The sequence below is a fragment of the Lactuca virosa genome, chromosome 5, assembly GCF_052849685.1.
Source record: "Lactuca virosa cultivar CGN04683 chromosome 5, Lactuca_virosa_CGN04683_v6, whole genome shotgun sequence".
Classification (NCBI taxonomy): domain Eukaryota; kingdom Viridiplantae; phylum Streptophyta; class Magnoliopsida; order Asterales; family Asteraceae; genus Lactuca; species Lactuca virosa.
The window spans coordinates 351,947,858-351,970,599 of NC_136430.1; the positions used below are offsets into that span (position 1 = coordinate 351,947,858).

Genomic DNA, 22,742 nt, shown 5'->3' on the forward strand with positions numbered 1-22,742 from the left:
AGTTTGGGATAAGTGCTAATTTTTTGCTATAAATGGATAGGTCATTAAGGATTTTGGCTAGTTTAATAATTGCCTTGTCACCTTTTTAAAACCAATTATATATACACAATCTAACATTAAAATATAAGAAAATACAATTTCATAGACTATCTCAAAATCTAAAATAAAAAAACAAAACAAAACAAAACATAGTAATTATAATATAGAGCTTATCCTAGAAAAAAACGTATTGTTGTTAATATTTTTCATGAGACTCGTATGTGTTTTAGTGTTTTTGTTAGGTTCACTGTTAATCGATAAATAAGTATTAGAGCATTTCCAATTGGAGATTTTTTATAGATTATTATGGTTAAATTGTCAAGTTATCACCACTCAACATAATTGAAGGGTATAGTTTTTTTTATTCATTTTTATTGATCACATTCATTTTTATTGATACATTCAATATATATCGATCACTCAATATATTATTTTTATTATATTTTCATTATATTATTTTTATTTCTTTAAGTAGTTAATTATTTCTATTATAATTTTTCATTTATGAAATGTTCATATAATGTCTAGTGATAATATTTATTTAAATTATTTCGTATTAAAATATGATGTGTTTAAAAAAAGTCTAACTAAACAATGAAGTTTTATGAAACATTTTAGATAGATTTGGATCAATACGTTAAATTCATTAAAAATTTATCAAAAAAAAAAAGTTAAATATGTCATTTAATTAAATGTCAAAATTAATCAATGAGATGATAATAAATTTAAGTCATAATAATGGTTATCTTTAAAAATAGAACAAATTACTGAAATCATCCCTTTGGTTTGATAAAAACTACTAGTTTCGTCCTTAATTTTCTTTGTTTGCCTTCAGACCATCCCTAAGTTATGATTTTATTGCGTCTTTCGTCCCTCATACAAATAAAAAGACTATATTGCCCTTTGTATTTTATTTTTAAATTTTATTATTATTTATTAATTTTAAAAATAACTTAAATAAAAAATAAATACATTGCTCCTACTCTCAACCACACCTACTAACCCACCCTAACTCTTAAACCTAACCCATTTATGTGATAAAACTCTTTTCCTCTCCAGCTCTAAACTCCGATAACACCTCCGGTTCCGGTGACCTCATAACTCCGACGACCGCCAGAACCTCCGATAACCACCACCGATAGATATGGATTTTCCTTCTCCGTCACCAAGATTTTCCTCCTTATTTACCCCTGAATCGATGGAAACTATTTTCGTTATCATCTACCCCGTCTTCCCCTCCTGTTGGAATCAACCTCCATCTGCCACAACTCGACGGAGCTGCAACTGCCATCGACCTTGTCACACCGCCACCACTTACACCTACCTCTTCATTGCCTATTACTTCTTCTCCTTCCCCCAACGTTTCCCTCGATGCCACCCACTTCAAGAAACATTTCTGTCATGCATATCTATGTCATCTCCACCGCATCCAAGAAGTGCTTATGATATGCTTGTTTTATGAACTAGAACAACAGTGGTGGTGACATATGCGAACTGGTGGGGAGCACTAGATCCAGATCTTAAAACCCTTTGTCATTTCTCTACTGCAATGTAACACCCCGACTCCCATGTACAAGTCTTAAAGCATTATATACATATTTATGGACCTACTCGACGAGTTGGTTGCCCCCAAATAGTCGTGTAGAGGCGGGATAACCCGCTTGGATTACTGGATCTACTCGACGAGTCAGAGGACCCGGACTCGACGAGTAGGAGCTAGGAAATGAAACCCTAGTTTTTAGGGTTTGCACCCTATTTAAAGGACCTTAAGTCCTTTCCTCCAGTCCCTTATCACCCCCTTGACGGGTAGAAGAAACCCTAATCGCTATTAACCTTGTTCTTGAGTATTGTGAGGCTTAAAGAGTGATTTATGGTGCATTTTGTGAAGAAGGTGTGAAGTATAAGAATCTTGGATCAGAGAGGAGCTCGTGGATCTGACTTTACTGCATCTTGACATCATTTTGAAGGTAACAAGTCGTTACCTTGGCTTATCTTTAGCTAGATCTCTTCATGTTTGGGTTTAGGGCCATCTTTAGCACATTTAGGAGTCATTTCGGGTATTAGGGCAAGATCTGAAGTTGCAAATTCAGATCTGGACTCCCCTTGGTCCCTTTAGCCATAAAGTTATGAGATTTGGCAAGCTTGGGTCCTTTCCTTTGAGTTAACCTTTCCCTTAGTCTAGTTTTGGCATTTAGGACCATGCATGCACGTAAAGTTTGCAACTTTACGTGGAAAACATGCCCTAGGAGGTTGGATCTGCAATATGGAGCCTTGGGGTGGCTTAAGAACATCTATATAAGAAATGGACTGTATGAACTCGACGAGTCGCTTAGCCGACTCGGCGAGTCGGATGAAGGTTGCCCGTATTTGTGTTGGATAAGGTGTCTAAGTCCATAACTATTTCTGGTATGTACTTGACCCGACCCGGCATGGTCCATTTGGGTTGCATGGCACCATGCAATTGGATAAACTAAAATGAGAGAAATAACACTTATGGTTTATTAATATATTATAAGTTCTAATATATTAATAATATTATTTAATTAGTTTGATCAAGAATTAATTTAGAATTAATTAAGTGATCAAAAGATAACTAATTAAATATATGGGTAGATTATGTAAATCTTCCATATCTTATATAGTGGGCTAAGAGGCTCCATGGATTATCAAGTTGGGTTCCACCCATAGGATGCTCCATGGATGCTCCATGGGAGTTACAAACCCATGGGTCATGGAAATGAAGAGTCATGACACATTAGGGTTTACATGGTGTAACCCTAGATGTGTCAACACTATATAAGAAACCCATTCTCCACCAAAATTGGCGACACATAAGAAACAAGAGGGCTAGAGCCGATTTTGCAAGTGTAAGATTCTCTCAAAGTTTACTCCTTTGCATTTGGTGTTGTGTGAAGCATTTGAGGCATCACACTTGGGGTGCTAGGCTCACAAGGTTTCAAGGATCATAATTAACAACAAGGTAAGTTATTCTATCTTTCATTCAAGTTAAAAATGTTCTCCATGTATGCTAGATAGGAATATAACCTTGGAATTCAACTTTGCATGATTATTAGACAAACATAGATCCAAGGTTATTAGGGTTGTATGTACACTTAGGAAGTGTTAGAATGCTCAAAACCCATCAGTGGTATCAGAGCCTAGGTTTGTTTGTTGTTTTTTTTTGTGTGCAAACAGCTTGAAAAAAAATCGTTTTTCTATTTTCTGCTCGTATGAAAGTTTGCACATTTGTTGCTGGAAATGAACTAGAAACATTACCCTAAACTGTTTTGATGTTTTAAAGCTTGTTTTAGATGGTGTAATGTTTATGCTAATCCATTTACAATGGCAATTATTAAAATTACAAGTTTTTTTTAAGTGTAATTTTTGATTCTTGAAAGTGTTCATATTCATGTTCTTGAACTTATGAAGATTAGATGATCATAGGAATTGTTTGTAACCTTCATGGTAGTTTAATTCATGATCATAATGTGTTTTAATGGAGTCCATAACTTGTCCTCAAGTTATGGAAAACCAAAAGTCTCACTTTTATTAAAGTCATTAAAAGAACACAAGAGTTATAAAAATGAAGAGTCTTCATTTTTATTACTCAATTAATTCATAAGTTATAAGAAATGAAAAGTTTTGGAAGTTTACAAAACTTGCCCTCAAGTTTTGGAACATGTAAAGTCTTGATTAAAACTTTAGTTCCAACCCTTAGAATTTTAAAAGTTAAAATTCAACCCTTATACTTTATAATATTATAAGTTACTAATATATATGTATAACGACAAGTCGTCTTACCGCTAGTACGCCTCATTCACGAAGCTGGTCTATAAGGGGGGTATAAGGTTGTTGCCTATAAAATGGCAACTTAATGGGTGTCCACTCTCACCCACCGCTTCCTTGATCGGTGGAGGGTCGTTAGCCGAACGGGTAAGACAAGGACTTATAAATTCTCATTAAAAGTATGATGAATATTATAAAGTAACTAAATGCTTTTATTAAATTCCCAATCTTAGTTACTTTAGGAAAATGTGAATAAGGTGCTAATCCATGAAATTACACTTTACACTTTGTTTAAGTCGTTGGTGGAGCGTGTGTGGTTAACCGGCACACTAACTTGGACTTAACAAGGTAGGTAAAGGGTGACTTAAGGTTTACCATAACATCGGTGGAGCGTGTGTGGTTTACCGGCACATCGATTGAGTGATAAACCTTGAGGGTACCAAGTGATTTGCATGGTTACTTCACACCTCGTTTTGTGATCCTCGGTATCCCAGTCACAAAACTTGGAGGGCACACTCGAGATTGAAACATGCATTTGAAAAGTTCATTGAATCTTAAAAGAATCTAGGAATTTCTAAGAACCAATTAAAAACCTAATATTTATATTTCGTTTTTCATGGTGGAAATTGGTGAATCATCATTCACCTATCTTTCAAATATGTTATAGCTTGGATTACGGCATACCTCTTCTAAGTTATAATATATTGTGATTGGATCCTAGCCTTAATATTACATTTGGGTGTTTTATTAAGGACTCTCTTAATATCTAAACTAATCTTGTTCTCTTCTTTCAGATGTCTTCAAACAATGCTGCTTCTGGCTCTAATCCTAATGGCTCCTTTACCCTTATGAACTTGTGTGGGAAAGTCACTTTTGATGGATCCAACTTCAATGAATGGATCAGAAACATCAGGATGATTACCCGCTACGAGGACAAAGAATATGTCCTTGATAAGGAGCTTAAGGAGATTGATGAGACCACTGCAACTCCCCAGGAGATCGCTGATTTCTGGGCACATGAAAGGGATGCTACAAAAGTGGCATGCATCATGTTGGCCACCATGACAGCGGAACTCCAAAAGTCCTATGAGGACTTCTACCCTTTTGAAATGCACCAAGATCTGATGGAAAGATACCATCAAAGTGCACGACAAGAGAGGTATGAAATCATATGCTCTATCATAACAACCATGATGAAGGATGGGGAATCCGTCACGAGCCACATGCAGAAAATGCAAAGGTATGTGGATCGGTTGCTGAAGCTTAATGTGAACTTCCCTGAGGAGCTTGCAATAGATATCATTTTGCACTCCTTACCATCGTGCTATGATCAATTCCGCATGACATATCACATGAATAAGGAAGAGGTCACACTCAGCAAACTTCAGGGACTCCTTAAGACCGCAGAAACAGGTCTTAAGGGTAAGTCGGTTGTTAACACTCCTACTCCAAACTCCGCCCCGGTTTTGGCAATCGGGAAAGGTAGAGGGAAGAAGAGGAAGAGCTCTTCGAAGGGTACCAAGGCTAGGACCCTTGATGGCTCTTCTTCAAGTGGAACCAAGAAAGGTTTTGTCACTCCTTCTTCTGACCCTAAAGAGGCTGAATGCTTCTATTGCCATGAAAAGTCACATTGGAAGCGGAACTGCCCAAAGTACCAGCAAGATGTGAAGGATGGGAAAGTTAAACCCAACCATGCAGGTATTTACACTATCTTATCTAATAACTCACCCCATTCTAACTCTTGGGTCCTTGATACCGGTTGTGGTATTCATATCTGTTCTGATTTGCAGGGACTAAGAAGAAGTGAGAATGTGGAGCATGGAAGAATAAACTTAATCATGGGGAATAGGAAAGCTTTACCTGTCACCAAGATTGGAGTTTATACTGTATCGCTAAGTAGTGGGTTTAGTTTAGATTTGAATAAATGTTGTTATTCGCCAGAAATGGCAAGAAATATTATTTCCTTTCATGCATTGTATAAACAAGGTTTCACCTTTTCATTTGATAATGAAGTTGGTTCGATTAATGCTTTCTTTAATAATGTTCTTTATTTTAAAGCATTACCTTGTGATGGTGTGTATGAAACTGTATCTGTGGTTGATAACTTAGGAAATAATGTATTGTGTATTGATTCTGTTAATGATAATAACTTGGATAAAGCATCATTATGGCATTGTCGTCTTGGACATATAAGCAAGAAACGCATAGGCCAACTCCAAAAGGATGGAGTATTGGAGTCATTTGACCTAAAGTCAGATGATAGTTGTGAATCATGCTTACTTGGAAAAATGACAAAGTCACCCTTCACAGGTTCTTGTGAGAGGGGTGAAGGTTTGTTGGATCTTATACACATGGATGTGTGTGGGCCCTTCAAACATGCCACAAGGGATGCTAATCGTTATTATTTGACTTTTACTGATGATTACAGTAGATATGGATATGTCTACTTAATCAAGCATAAGTCAGAGACTTTTGAGAGGTTTAAAGAGTTTAAACAGGAAATCGAGAATCAATTGGGAAGGAACATTAAGATGCTTCGATCTGATCGAGGTGGTGAGTATCTTAGTTCAGAGTTCCTCGACTATCTTAGGTAATGTGGGATTGTCTCACAATTGACACCTCCCAGGACACCGCAGTTGAATGGTGTAGCTGAGAGGCGTAATCGAACCTTGTTGGATATGGTTCGTTCCATGATGAGTCGAGCTTCGCTACCAATCTCATTTTGGGGGTATGCCTTAGAGACTGTCGCCCATATCCTTAATCTAGTTCCCACAAAGAAAGTTGCCAAAACTCCTCATGAGATGTGGACTGGTAAAGTACCCAAACTAGACCACATTAAGATTTGGGGTTGCGAGGCTTTCGTGAGACACGAGACTCATGATAAGCTCGAACCTCGAAGTGAGAGGTGTATTTTCATCGGCTACCCACAGAAATCCTTTGGTTACCTCTTCTACAGACCTAGTGAGAATGTGGTCTTTGTAGCTAGGAGGGCTTTCTTTCGAGAGAGAGAGTTCATAAGCCAAGGAGACAGTGGGAGGCAAGTTGACCTTGAAGAAATTCAAGAGTCAAGTGGTGAAGGAACTTCAAACCCTAGCACTCAACTTGAGGAGGAAACTCCTGTTGAGCCAATTGACAAGTCTGTACCTCTGAGGCGTTCCACAAGGGTTAGGAATGCACCTGAGCATTACTATGGATTCCATATTACTGCGGAAGGTGATACACTTATCAGTGATGAGACACTGATAGGTCTGGATGAACCTAACAGTTACGCGGAAGCCATGGCAGGCCCTGAGTCAGCCAAGTGGAAAGAGGCAATGGACAGCGAGATACAGTCCATGTATGACAATCAAGTTTGGAACTTGGTTGAGAATGTACCAGGTCGTAAGACTATAGGGTGCAAATGGATCTTCAAGAAGAAGACCGACATGGATGGTAATGTACACACTTATAAGGCACGACTGGTTACAAAGGGTTTCTCACAAACTCCGGGAGTTGATTATGATGAGACCTTTTCTCCAGTGGCCAAGATTAAGTCTATTAGGGTTCTGTTAGCCATAGCCGCATTTCATGACTATGAAATATGGCAAATGGATGTCAAAACCGCTTTCCTTAATGGAAAGTTGGCTGAGGATGTTTACATGAGTCATCGAGAGGGTTTTGTCAACACAGAGTACCCTAATAGAGTGTGTAAGCTTGAGAAATCCACTTATGGGTTAAAGCAAGCACCTCGCAGATGGAATCTTTGCTTTGATGAGAAAGTCAAGGAATTTGGCTTTTCTAGGAGTGAAGATGAATCTTGTGTATATGTCAAGGCTAGTGGGAGTATAGTTAGCTTTTTGGTATTGTATGCGGATGACATACTACTCATAGGAAATGACATCCCAACTCTGCAGGAAGTTAAGTCCTGGCTTGGGAAGTGTTTCTCTATGAAGGACCTAGGAGAAGCTGCCTATATTCTAGGGATAAGGATCTTGAGAGACCGGAGTAAAATACTAATTGGACTTAGTCAGAGTACCTACTTGGATAAGGTGCTGAAGAGATTCGGCATGCAGGACTCCGAGAAAGAAGAGTTACCCATCCAGAGTAACGCCAGATTGAGTAAGACACAAAGCCCTAGTACTGAGGCTGAGATAGCAGAAATGAGTCGAATACCTTATGCTTCGGCTGTAGGATCGATCATGTATGCTATGACGTGTACTCGACCTGATGTAGCCTTTGCTTTGAGCATGGTTAACAGGTATCAGGGGAACCCTGGCAAGGCACACTGGACTGCGGTAAAGAATATCCTCAAGTACCTACGGAGGACTAAGGACTGGGTCCTTACCCTCGGTGGGAGTGAAGACTTGAGAGTTGTAGGGTATAGTGATGCTAGCTTTCAGACTGATAGGGATAATTTCCACTCTCAGTCAGGCTGGGTCTTTACCTTAAATGGAGGAGCAATTTCTTGGAAGAGTTCCAAGCAAGAGACAGTGGCTGATTCAACTTGCGAATCAGAGTATATAGCAGCTAGCGAGGCAGCAAAGGAGGCGATATGGCTGAAGAACTTCATTGGAGACCTTGGAGTTGTACCAGCTATTAAAGAGCCAATGGAAATTTTCTGTGATAGTGAAAGTGCAGTTGCCTTAGCCAAGGAACCAAGGGATCACGGGAGATCCAGACACATCGACAGAAAATACCATTTCATCAGACATCGAATAGAAGAAGGACTCCTCGTGGCAAAGAGGGTATCATCGGATGAGAATCCAGCAGATCCCCTCACGAAGGGACTGACTCGGGTTAAGCATCTCCAGCATGCTCGGAGCATAGGGCTGAAGGATGATATTAGATTTAGTAGTTAGATAACCTTGAAATTTGTAAAGTGTAATTGACATTAGATGATGAATAAAAGGTGTTTTATTTATGAGTAAAGTGTTGCTATCTCTTGTCGATCATTTAATATATTTCTTTTGCATGTTTTGACTTCCAGAATAATTATGTTTGGTATATCATATTATTCGAACCTCCACAGTCGGTCATATGTCGGAAGTAGGTATGAATCAAGACTGTCATGATTGGTTGCAGAGGTCTAAGTTGTTGGACATGGCTACAACACTCATGAGTGCTCATAAGTTCTGAGCATTGGACTTAACCCACGCTCACTGGAATCACTTCATGGAATTTATATCGAGTGATCGTGAGACGGTAATATCATATAAGTCTTCAAACGTAGATATATGATTTGTTACTTATGAGTTGGTTATGCATTGATTGTACGAAAACGCATTGGTAACTCGATGTTATAAAACGTGCTCTTGTGTATAATTCAATGAGTAGTAGAACCAACATATGAGTCGAAGTTTATCTGTTCCTTCTTGGATTAGAAGCTGATATATGGGCCCCTCGATGATTTTGTTTTGACCTATGTACCGGGCCCGGTCAGAACTAAGTTGATGTGTTCAATTAAGTTCTTTGTCAAACAAATCGGAAATCGGGAAACAAACTGCTGGACAATAAGTAAGACATTGTTCCATGTATTTGTCCGGCTGATATCTAGAACAGAGGATTATATGATCACTTATCTTAAATGGCGTATCATCATCTTCTCAGTTCCGAGAGACCTTGAAAGAGCTACGATTGTCGATCGGTTCCTGAAGTATTGCAGTTATAGTTATTAGACTTATCCAAGTGGGAGACTGTTGGATAAGGTGTCTAAGTCCATAACTATTTCTGGTATGTACTTGACCCGACCCGGCATGGTCCATTTGGGTTGCATGGCACCATGCAGTTGGATAAACTAAAATGAGAGAAATAACACTTATGGTTTATTAATATATTATAAGTTCTAATATATTAATAATATTATTTAATTAGTTTGATCAAGAATTAATTTAGAATTAATTAAGTGATCAAAAGATAACTAATTAAATATATGGGTAGATTATGTAAATCTTCCATATCTTATATAGTGGGCTAAGAGGCTCCATGGATTATCAAGTTGGGTTCCACCCATAGGATGCTCCATGGATGCTCCATGGGAGTTACAAACCCATGGGTCATGGAAATGAAGAGTCATGACACATTAGGGTTTACATGGTGTAACCCTAGATGTGTCAACACTATATAAGAAACCCATTCTCCACCAAAATTGGCGACACATAAGAAACAAGAGGGCTAGAGCCGATTTTGCAAGTGTAAGATTCTCTCAAAGTTTACTCCTTTGCATTTGGTGTTGTGTGAAGCATTTGAGGCATCACACTTGGGGTGCTAGGCTCACAAGGTTTCAAGGATCATAATCAACAACAAGGTAAGTTATTCTATCTTTCATTCAAGTTAAAAATGTTCCCCATGTATGCTAGATAGGAATATAACCTTGGAATTCAACTTTGCATGATTATTAGACAAACATAGATCCAAGGTTATTAGGGTTGTATGTACACTTAGGAAGTGTTAGAATGCTCAAAACCCATCAATTTGATTCTACATGAACTCGGAGAGTCAGTAAGAGGACTCGACGATTCAGTTAGGGTTTTCCCTGACATCTGGACACGCATGCACTCGACGAGTTGGTTGGAAACTCGGCGAGTCAGTTAGGGTTTTATGACTTTCTGAGTTCTTAAGGAATCTCGACGAGTTGCTAGCTGCACTCGATGAGTTGGGTCAACATGGATTGTTGACTTTGATTATTGACCTTGACTTTGACCAAGGGTTGACCAGTTTGACTTCTGGGGGTATTTTGGTAATTTGGGAATTTATGGGAGAGGATCATCGGTGGATGTAGGTGTTGGACTTGGAGCTGCATTTGGTGGAGTTTGACTTTATCACTTTGAGCTACTTGTGAGGTGAGTTCTCCTCACTATATCAACAGGGTCTAAGGCACCAAATGTCGGCCCTTATCGGATTTGTATCCGGGTTTTTTGCATAATATGCTTATTGATTTACATCCTGGTAGTTAGGATGATGATATGCTTAGTGACCTGGTAGGTCGGCATCCTGGTTTATAGGATGTTTGCTATGTTAGAGATCTGTTAGATCAATATCCTGGTTATAGGATGGTTGCTATGTTATTGATCGGTTAGATCGATATCCTGGTTATAGGATGGTTGCCATGTTAGTGATCTGTTAGATCTGTATGACTATCTGTACTTGCATGCTAGCATATGATATTTATGTGCATATGTGTAACGCCCCGTTCGAAAAGTACTTATTTATGAATCCCCGGGATCAAGAGTAAGGGTATTTCGGTCTTTTATGGGCATTAGGGTTTATTCGAGAAGGTTTCGGACCGGGTTATGTTGATAGAAGCGTAGGGCTTCTCGCCACCTTCGCGTGGATATAAAGTTCGTCGGGAACGGGCTTAGAATAAAGGAGTTATGATACTTTGAAGATATTGACAATTATAGCCCTTAAGGGGAAAAGTTGACAAGGAAGGCCATGCATGAGAATGGGACACGCGTGGGTACGCCCAGCGTAGGCTGGGTTACGCCCAGCGTAACCGGGTAAATAGACGCGGGTGCAAGGACGCGTACGCCCAGCGTACTAGAGGTACGCCCAGCGTACGCTCAGAGCCCTTAAACCCTAATTTGAGGGTGAGCCACTATAAATAGAACATAATGGCTTCAACCCTAGCCCCCATATCAGCCTCCCTAACCTCAGAAGAAACCCTAGAACGTTCCAACCTCCATTTTTAGAGATCTTGGCCTTGGAAAGCTCATATTGGTGGTTTAAGCTTGGAGGAGGAAAAGAGGAAGTTGTCAAGGAAGGAGTTGGGTGGCTGGAGCTCGTAGATCTGGGAAGGCATCATCTTCTGGAGCCCTTTTGAGGTATAAAGTCTCTTGCTTGGCATCTATTTTGTGTAGATCTTGGTGTTATGAAGTTTTGACACCATTTCTTGTCCCAAAGACCCCAAAGTGATGCATGATGCGAGTTGGTTGAGATTAGCTGTCCTTTCAGACCTTAGGAGAGGTCTTGAGTAAGAAAAATGAGGTCCCAATGGCTTTGGTTGTCTCATGTATGATGTAGGTGGGTCTTAATGGATTAAGACCTTGAGTTAAGAGCTTTATGGACGTCCCAAGTAATAAAGTTTGAGACTTTATGGATCCTAGGCATGTTTGGTCGATGGATCTGAAGTTTGGGCTTAAGAGCTTAAGCCATTAAGAACTTATGAGGACTTTTAGCTCAGCGAGTTTACGCCCCGCGTAAAGGGATGTACGCCCATCGTACTCACCATTCTGCCTGTACGCTTAGCGTACATGAGGGGTATGCCCCGCGTACTCTGTCTGTATGGATCATGAGTTTTTGGGCCGTGACTTGAGGCATGTTTGGGTATTTGGGCCTTAGTGGGCCATCAAAAATCATATTATAAGGACCAAGGAATATATTTTGGGCTTAGGGTGAGGCCCATTAAGGGATTGGGCCCAATGTAGCAAATTGGGCCATTAGTGGGTCACTAGTGGGCTTTAGAGGCTTACCTAGTGTTGGGCCCTTCATATTATGATGTTGGGCCTTGGTCATGGACCAGATTGGGTTAAGGGTAAAATGGTCAATTTACCCTTAGAAGGATATTATTTTGAGCTAAGTGCTATTGTGGCATTGATAGTTCGGGGAGCTAGAGGAGCAGTAGTGCGGGGATTGTCAGATAGCAGCCAGAAGGGTACCAGCAGTGTTTCAGCAGTTCAAAGTGAGTTTCCTTCCAGTAGGAATGGGTCTACGGCCACAATGCCGGCCCGTTTAGTTAGCAGTAGTTCCCGGACTTCGGTCCGATGCAGTAGTTAGTATGTTTGATGCCTTCGTGGTTCAGATAGGATTTATGTGTTATGTGTTCCAGGCTACGGCCCGATGCAGTATGCAGTATATGTGTTCATGCTAGTTGATATGTTTATGCTATGCTATGTTCAGTTAGTCCGGACTTCGGTCCGATGCAGGGGACAAGGTCCCAGTCAGTTTCCGGACTTCGGTCCGATGCAGGGGGCAAGGCCCCAGTTAGTCCGGACTTCGGTCCGATGCAGGGGACAAGGTCCCAGTCAGTTTCCGGACTTCGGTCCGATGCAGGGGACAAGGTCCCAGTCAGTTTCCGGACTTCAGTCCGATGCAGGGGGCAAGGCCCCAGTTAGTCCGGACTTCGGTCCGATGCAGGGGACAAGGTCCCAGTCAGTTCCGGACTTTGGTCCGATGCAGGGGGCAAGGCCCCAGTTAATCCGCACCTCGGTCCGATGCAGTGGGCAAGGCCCAATATGTGCTTTATATACTTGTATGGTATGTGGTAGTTTGGGAGAGCTCACTAAGCTTTGTGCTTACGATTTCAGTTTTTGGTTTCAGGTACTCAGTTTTCAAAGGAGGAGCTCGGAGAGGTTGCAGTGCACACACCATAGTCAGTTAGCCTGGGATGTTTTACTCTGATAATAAGTTTATGATTTGAATTAATACTATGAGATTATGTTACGACTTATGAAACGGTTTTTATAAATATGGTTTTAGTAATGTTTTTAAAACGAAATTTTCAGACTGTATTTTTGGGATGTTTCAACATGTTTTTTAGTTTGTGGGATTGGGTTGAGGCAGGTCCTGCTTTGTGATGTAGCCCAAGATACCCAGGACGGACCGGATAGACTGCAGACTCGAGAGGGCATATAGTCAGGCCGAAGGCCAGGCGAGCGGTCCGGATAGGCTGAAGGCCCTGAGAGGCGGTCCAGACATGCCGATGGCTCGGAGAACAGTCTAGATAAAATGATGGCATGTGAGGCAATCCAGTCAGACTGATGGCTCATTATGCATGATGTGTTTGTTTATATGTTATGATTATGATCGTATGGCGTTGGTATTTTGGGGGTAACTCACTAAACCTTCGAGCTTACATTTATCGATTATTGTTTCAGGTACTTCTGATGATCGCGGGAAGGAGAAGGCGTGATCATGCACCTTCTTATGTTTTATGATTTGATTATGGGAAACTCTGACATTGAACTATTTGAAAACAAGTTTTGTAATAATCATTGGTTTTGAAATGTTTTAAAAAGTTTAAATTTGACATGATTTTTATGGATGTTACAAGTTAGTATCAGAGCCTTGGTTTGAGTGAATTGGAGGAAACACTCGCGTGTCTCCAGTCTCAAACCGAATTTATTGGTGCGGTACGGTTTTTATCTAGAAACCGGACCACCAAAACCGAACCACACCTCAAGCTTATTAACAATAAAATAAATCACTAAGTTATATTATACAATTATACATATTATTTAAAAAACTAATAAATTCTAATTTATACATATATTATATATTGAACTTGACGGTAATTAGTAATTAAGTATTAGGTTTAATATGTGAGTTTGTCACTTTTTGTTTGTGACTTAATGATTATGTGTAAAGTGTAAACACTATGTGGGCTGCAACTTGCAAACTTGTAACTTCTAAGCACAAATTGAATAAAAAATGAGCTTGGGAATATGGGTTGCAAATGAAGTGATCAAGTAAACAACATAAAAAAATTCAAAATTATAGCTTCTAAATGTGAGGAAACAAAATGACAGTATGTCATACAATCATAAATCTTCACATAAACACCACGGTTAAAAAAATCGTACCGGTGAACATAAAAAACCGCACCATATGTTTGACTCGGTTTAAAACCGACACTGAACCGGTACAAACCGAAACCGCACTAAAAACCGAAAAACCGAACCATTGAAAAACCGCACCCAACGATTTCTAGAATTCAAAACCGCACCTTGCGGTTTGCAGTTCGGTTTGGCCCTAAAACCGCACCATGCTCACCCCAAGTTTTATCTTTGCGAATTTTGATTTCCTTTTCATTTTCCCCTGAAACTTTTAAAACCCTAAATGTCACATTGTTAAACATAGACCTTTAAATGGAAAATTCAAAATAAATTAAAATTTGTCATGTTTAGGATTATTATTATTATTATTATTATTATTATTATTATTATTATTATTGCTTTATAATTTTAGTTCATCTCAATTCTAAATTATTAATAAAATCATAAAAGTATAATTATATTGATAAAATAATAATAGGTTCTTATTATAGCATGCAATAAAAAAATATAAGATAAAGAAAATGATTTTATCTATTTTCTCAACAAAATAAAAGATCATTTAAAGACTGTAAATTAAAAAACAAAACAATAATTTACAAAAAGCAATGATATGTTGTTTAGTAAAAGAAACTAAATTTAATGATGTTTTTTCACTAAAGTTTTATTTTTCTTTTATATATATATATATATATATATATATATATATATATATATATATATATATATATATATATATACTCGAGTCCTGGTAAATTTCCTTTTCTAATCCTTTGATTTATGATTTGGCAACTTTGGCCCTTACGCGGGGTGTACCTGGATGGTACGCTGGGCGTAAGGGGGATTAAGCGGAATGACACCGTTTTGGGGGAGTATGCTGGGCGTACTGTGAGTACGCGAGGCATACTCTGCCTAGACTTAAACCCTAATCTTTAGGGTTTGGACCCTATATATTGAACCTTAAGTCCCATTTCCTCGTCCCATTTCCAGCCTCCATCACTTGAAACTTTGTCCCTTGCAAACCCTAGCCCCATTGTTGCATTTTGAAGATTGAGAGTGTGTTTTTGTGTGTTTCAAATGGTGATGTTTGGACGCTAGAAGCAAGCTTGGATATGGAGGTCTTGCATCATCCTCAATCCCCAAAATGTATAAAGTTCATACCTTGGTGATTAGTTTGATAAATCTTGGGTATATGATAATATTATGAACGTTTGTCCCGGAATATGGTCTTCTTGTGCATGGCATGCTATAGAGCAAATGGGCTGTCCTTTTAGATGTTTTTCTAGACTTAGAGTGATAAAAATGTGTTCTTGACCCTTAGTTCTTCCCCTTGCACGAGTTTGGTTGTCTTAATGGCTTAAGATGTTGGGGGTTTTTAGTGTTAAGCACATTAGGTCCATGTAAGACCATAAAGTTGGAAACTTTATGGTCAAGGACAACATTTGGGACTTGGATCTGTATTTTGGGCGAAAAGGCTTATGCATTAAGCACTTAATGGGTTAAGAGCATTCAGTTGCGTACGCTGGGCGTACTCGATGGTATGACGTGCGTACACGGTTAGGCCCCCATTTTCTGGTCGCAACTGAGTACGCCCCGCGTACGTCCGAGTACGCCTCGCGTACTAGGAGGATTCGACTCGGCTGATTTGTTGAGTTTGACCAATTTAGACCTAAGGATATTTTTGGGTGATTTGGTATTAATTAAGGTTGGGCAATGATTTGCATAATAGGTGACGAGTAGAACTAGCGTTCAGAGTCGAGATGTATTCCAGATTGTGTTCGGATCGAGAGGTGAGTTCTCTCACTATGCCAATGGGTCTAAGACACCACGGTTGACCCATTTATTGTGTTTATGTATCCTAGGATGTAGGATTGATATGATAGTTATATGTGTGATTGTTGTGTATATGTCGACATATGGGTGGTAGGGTTGATGCCGCGCGCCAACAAACCCGATATGGTTGGGTTGAGACTGGAAGTCAACATACCCGATATAGCGAGGTTGAGGTCACGTGCCAACAAACCTGGATGGTTGGGTTGAGGCCACGTGCCAACAAACCCTGTATGCATGCTTGTATTATATCTGTAGTTGTTTGTATTATGGGGTGTTTTGGGAAGCTTGCTAAGCTTTGGCTTACAATTTGGATTTCAATGTTTCAGGTAGTTCTGATGAGCGGGGAAAGACGAAGACGTGATTGTACACATCATTCCTCAGTGTATGTTGACCATATCGAAGATGAAATGTGCCGGTTTGCAAATGACATGCAAAATTTGTTAAAACATGATATTTTCGGAGATGTAAGGTGTTACTTCGGTCTAACATTATTTATCTCATATGATTTCACCAATTTTGTAGATAACATTTGCAAAATTAATGATAATTTTGAAAACGATTTAATTTTTCATTAAATCTTGAAAAGTAACAAATGAGTTTAGTGTGTAAATTTTTACTCAAAAAATAATATAAAAATGACATAAAAGTTTTATAGTATTAATTAACGATTGAAAATACCCTCATCTATCCATATTAATTTTGCCAACTCATTACCCAATGTCAAATAATGAGAAACATGAACAATGCCTTTTATGTACTTGGCGATTTTAGGTAACAATCAAGTGTCATGTCATTAGCATTTCTTTATAATATCTTCATGTACACAAAGTAAAGCTATAAAAACAAGCCAAATTATTCATAAACTGATTATAGTGTTGGTCCCATCCAGGATGGCTTTTGACCATGAAACAGTAGAACGAAGTCAACGAACACTAAAAGACCATTTTTATGTTCCTTTGAAGATCCTCATGTACGTAGATTATCTTTATTAGACTATAAATTAAACTGTAATTCAATATCTCACACACACACACATATATATATATATATATATATATATATATATATATATATATATATACACACACAATCGATTGATTGGAATCAAATTTGACAAATTTGGCCAGGAAAAAAAATAAATACATGAATGTTATAGGATTTTTTTTTATATATATAATACAATATCTGCACACAAGATTAGGATGATTATAGTCGAAAACCTGCCTGGTAAACCATGAAATATTATTAAAATACATTATTTTTCAACCCGAAAAATGTAAGATATCCATGCCCATCATACGTGCTGCAGTGTACATCTCTGCAGCATCGAAAACTTGTTTCCCGAAACCACAGAAAGTTTCCGTATCATCTTCTAAGCTTTTCGATGAGCTTCCAACATCATCACCACATCTAGAGAATGAAGAATCCATGAGAGGTTGATAATCATTGTTGTAGTATCTGTTGTGTCGTGCTTGTTCTGATTGTACCTTGTTGAGCTCTGTTCGCAAATATTCGACTTCTTTTTGGAGGTGTTTGGTCTCAAGTAACGAGGCCTCCAATTGGAGCTGGAGCATGGTGTAGTCATGCTCCAGACTCTGGTTCTTCCAACGAGCCCGTTTGTTTTGGTACCAGATGGCTATTTGTCTTGGAGGAATTCCAAGCTGGCGCGAAAGCTGATGTTTTCGATCCGGCTCCAGCTTTTTGCTTGAGTCGAAATATGACTCAAGTAATCTCACTTGATCCTCGGTGAGTCTTTTGGTAGTGTGCTTATTGGGTTTATTTGGGTTGGGTTTCTGATTATGGTAAGTTGAGTGATTCATGATTGAGGAGATGAGGGGTAGGGGGTGATTGTGGGCATGAGTGTGAGCGGGCTGTTTCTATTTATGGAAAGGGTAGGGTCCTACAAGTAAAGTATTTGGTGGCTTTCGCTAAAAGTTATTTCAGAAAAGAAAAAGAATAGTACTATATTTTATTAGAAGCGGGTATTTTTAATCAAACCGGTCCAAATGCATTGATTAATCGGTTACATGTAGGTTCTAGTCAAAATAATATTGTGTATGGATAAAATGAATCAATTGGGTTGATGAAAACAATTTTGTTTCTAATATTTAATAAATTATTTATGCGTTTAATATGATAAAAAAAATCTTATTATGAAAATAATACAAGGCAATGCAGAAGTTGGTGTTTACTAATTTGACGGTGCACCGGCAGCTATGGAAAGTTGTTGGTGCATCTATTCACGAGGAAATATAATAATTAAAAACGATAGTTTTTATTATTTTATTTTATAAATATGTTGATTTCTGTTTTATTTTAATTATTTTAATAGATGAAATTACAAAAATTAAGTTAAATTTGAAAGGATAAAGTGGGCTAACACATATAAAAAATTATTGAAGTGTGTATAATCATTAATTATAGTATACAAAACATATTATTTTCTTATGTATTCCTAAAAAATTTAGATTTAAAGTAAGTAAAAGGGTTGACAAAGATTGCATCATTAGAGAATACATATCATAAAAAGGTATCACCACGATTAGGAGATTGATAGTATCACCATTCACCAAGATTAGGAGATTGATACCATCTGATTCATATGTGATGGCAATAGATTCACAAGTACGAGAATTTTATAACGCCTGAATCATTTGCAACGCATCCTATAACATTGTCAATAACAAAAAAATAGGTAATAACCGAATGATTCGAATTCCACAGTAAGGATGTCACAGAGAAGTCATACTAAAAAAACAACCCTCAAGGAGAGTCTTGTAAGACATGAACATAGAATTGTACTTTATAACATTCCTTTATATAAAAACTTTATTTGTTTCTCTTTCTCTTTTTGGAATTTCATTCCACTCTTTATTTTTCATAAGTTCATCATGGATAGAATCATAGAAGAATCTTTGCTCGTGACTCCTATAAATCATGAGCAGCTCTCTTCCTACAAACCACAACTCAAAGAAAACAAGCATCAAAATAGAATCTTAACCACGTTTTAAAAACTTTTTGCATGCTACAATAACAACTGCACCCTTATGACTATAAAATTAAGCAAGAAATAGATTGCGTCCTCTAACTATCATGAGCATAAATCATAGGGCGATGAATGAATTGAGCCCCATGAAATTCGGGGTTTGGTTTTATTTCGGGATTGATGAAAACAAAGAAAAAATTAGGGCTTGAATTTGTCTAGATTTTGATATTGTTCAAATATAATTTGGATCTTATAAAAAATGTATCTATTAATCTCATATTTGAAGCACCGATTTGTCGTATAAACATTGCTTAATGGGTAATTTAAATCCCTAATTAAATCCTAATAAGGGAAAAAGACGGCTATAGACATTTTTTTGGGGTAAATTTCAAAATTTAGTCACAAAAATTCAAAATTCCGGCTATAGACATGCATTCCGCGGAGTTGAGCTCCGAGGGCTCCACTGAATGACAAAATCATAATTAAATCATGGAGATTTACAAACAAAAAAAAAAAAAAAAAAACTCGATGAACTGTTCTGCGGAGGTGCCTCTGCGGACCTCGTTAGTAGCTCCGCGGAACTGTTCATCGAGTTTTTTTTTTTTTTTTTTCATAAATACCCCTGATTAATCGTATGTGTTATAATTATTACAATCCTCCTCATTATACCAAAAGAGGGAATAATCTTATTATATTAATCAGTCTTATAATTATTACAAAGAAAAAAAAAGATATGTTTACATAGTGGGACCAAAAGAGGGAATAATCTCATCATAATCCTCCGATTTTGCCATTCCGCAAAGGCTACAATGGATTCCGCGGAGCCCTCGGAGCTCACCTCCGCGGAATGCATGCTATAACCGGAATTTTGGATTTTTATGACTAAATTTTGAAATTCACCTCCAAAAAATGTCTATAGCCGTCTTTTTCTCTACTAATAAACATAGCCTAAGAGTTGCTTTTAGTGTTTGCAAATCATAAAAATAAATTGATTAAGATTAGATTAAATTTGTCGGTTAAAAAAAATAAAAATAAATTGATTGTTGAATAGCGCAATTATTTAACATAATGTTTATGTATAAAAGTTTTAATGTAGACAAAAAAAATCCACTCGCACTGGAAAATCATTTGTTGTGACCTATTTATATCTGACTGTTGTGATTTGAAGCTGCAATAATTTGTTTTTCTGCATTTGGATACAACATTTATAATAACATGTTTGTTTTTGGATCAGATAATTAGTTCAGAATTATATTCAACAAAACAAATTTTGCAAGAAAAATCAAGATTATTAACGCCACCGCTATCTTAGCTCGGAATTAAATCTTTTTTAAAAACCTAATATATGAAAATTTCAATTAAGAAAAAAAATACTTGTCAAAAATATTTATTTATTGGAGACTTATTGATAAATAATATGTAAAAACTATTATTATGACTACTAAGAAATAAAATTTTAAATTTCAGATTAACTAATTTGTTTATATACGCGAATATTATTATTATTGGTCAATGTTTTCTATCAATTATGTAAGTAATCAGAAATTGCCAAATATACAAATTAGTTATTATTTGATTATTCAAATAGTAAAAACATGTCCACACATTTCATCCCATTTTGTTAGAAGATCTTGTATATTTCATATATCATTCTTTACAAAATAAATGTAAATTCTATTTTATATTAAAATACATATTAAAAATTGAATTATGCGTAAAAAAGATGATATTTGTAGAAAAGTCATACTCAAAAACCATCACTATCAAGCGTTTAGAGAAGAATGGAAGGGTGTTAAATGATGGTATTAATTTTAATTGAATGCCAAATTAAAGAATTATTATTATACTGATTATACATAATTACATAATTATTGATATGAAAGTCATATTCAAAAACCATCACTTCTTCCCATCATTTTCATTCTATTCTACCCATCTTCATCATATCCAAATCTGTAAAAACACATCAATTTCAGGCATGGAAGACGGATGGACGCAGGTTCGTCGGAGGAAAGCACCGCCAAGGTCAGCGAACAACAATGAAACTAGTTTTTTCGTCACCAATATTCCAGAAGGAGCAACGAAATCGGAGTTTATGAAGATCTTCTCTCCTCTTGGCAATCTCACAGACATATATTTTGGAGACAGAAAAAGAAAAAAACGGGAGATACTTTGAATTCATTCGTTTCGATGGAGTTGCATATCCAAAGGAATTAGAAATCAAACTCAATGGAGCAAAGTGTAGAAACAATATATTAGAGGTAAACATCGCCAGATTTGAAAGAAAAGAACCTAAGGGATGGCCAAATAGGGGATTCATCGAAACAAGCGTAATGCTCCCCCTAGTGTCAACCTAGCCAAGCATGATGGAGGATTTATAGGCAAAATAACGTATGCTAAACTCGTTGGGGCTTCCATCTCAAGCCAAATCAATCTCCTTACTCTATCATCCCCACCGTTTCCGGTAATACCCCTTCAAGCAGATAATGATATGGAAATGTGGATTCAAAATGCCATTCTCATTTGTGAAGCATTGTCATTATAACATCTAGGTCACCTCCCAACTTGGCTATCAATCCACAACGAAAAAGTTGAAGATGTGAAATATGCAGGTGGTATGAAGGTCCTACTTATTTTCCAAAGCATAGTGGAGGCAAGGAGCTTCCTTGAAAATAAGAAAAATTGGAGAGATTTGTTCAAATGGATACAATTGGGAGAACCTGTCAACCAATGCTTTGATCGTACAACATGGACTCGAATAGTCGGATTACCACTAAAACTGTGGTGCAAGTCGAACTTCCAAGCGATTGTTAGCAAATTTGGAAAGACCGTCTCTCCGTTTGAGGGTATAAGGAACCGTGTAGATTTGTCCTGGATTAAAATTGGCGTCCTTACTGAAATAAAAAGGAAGCTATGTAACGCCCGTGTTTCTGGCTAAGCATTATTATGATGATGTAATAGTTAAGGGTCAACAATTGTAACATATTTTGACGTAATGAAGAAGAATTTATTTGAGTATTATGTGATTTACATGTAAATTATGTGCAATATATGTGCTTATAACGATATAATAAACTAGGAATAAAATACGCATCTAAAATAAAATAATAACTAGACCCAATATCTTTGAAGAAAGTTGAAGTAGTCGTAACAATGAATCTTGAGATATAAGGAACGCTGAAATCCGACTTATAACAAAGTTATGAATTTTTAACGGAATTTAACTGTTTAAGATTGTTCAAATATAACTTTAAAAATAAAGTCAAAATTAGCCTACAAAGTCTAAACGAAAGTTGTAGATCACGTCGATAGCTACGCGTGGATATTAAGAACGTAAAAAACGGAGTTCATATAAGAAAGTTATGAATTTTACAATATAATTAATTTTCGGATTAACTAGAGGGCGAAACGTGTCCTATTGACTTATTCCAGCCTATAAATAGATTTTGATACGTGGCATATTATGCCCAACATAATGCTTAGGTACGCCCCACATACTGACTTATTCCAGCCTATAAATAGAAGTCGAAAATCACTTCATTCTTCACACCATTCCATCATACTCTCTCCAA

General features: G+C 37.4%; 1 protein-coding gene across 1 annotated transcript; it reads right to left on the reverse strand.

Moving 5' to 3' along the window:
* Positions 1–17,324: 17,324 nt before the first annotated feature.
* Positions 17,325–18,041, reverse strand: LOC145116403 (homeobox-leucine zipper protein ATHB-52-like). The gene has a single exon (XM_079052748.1). The coding sequence runs from the start codon at positions 18,002–18,004 to the stop codon at positions 17,447–17,449; it is 558 nt and encodes a 185-aa protein (XP_078908874.1). The 5' UTR covers positions 18,005–18,041; the 3' UTR covers positions 17,325–17,446.
* Between the last annotated feature and the right edge of the window lie 4,701 nt (positions 18,042–22,742).

Coding starts and splice junctions, on each gene's coding strand:
- LOC145116403 (XM_079052748.1), bottom strand. CDS start 18,004: ATGAATCACTCAACTTACCATAATCAGAAACCCAACCCAAATAAACCC.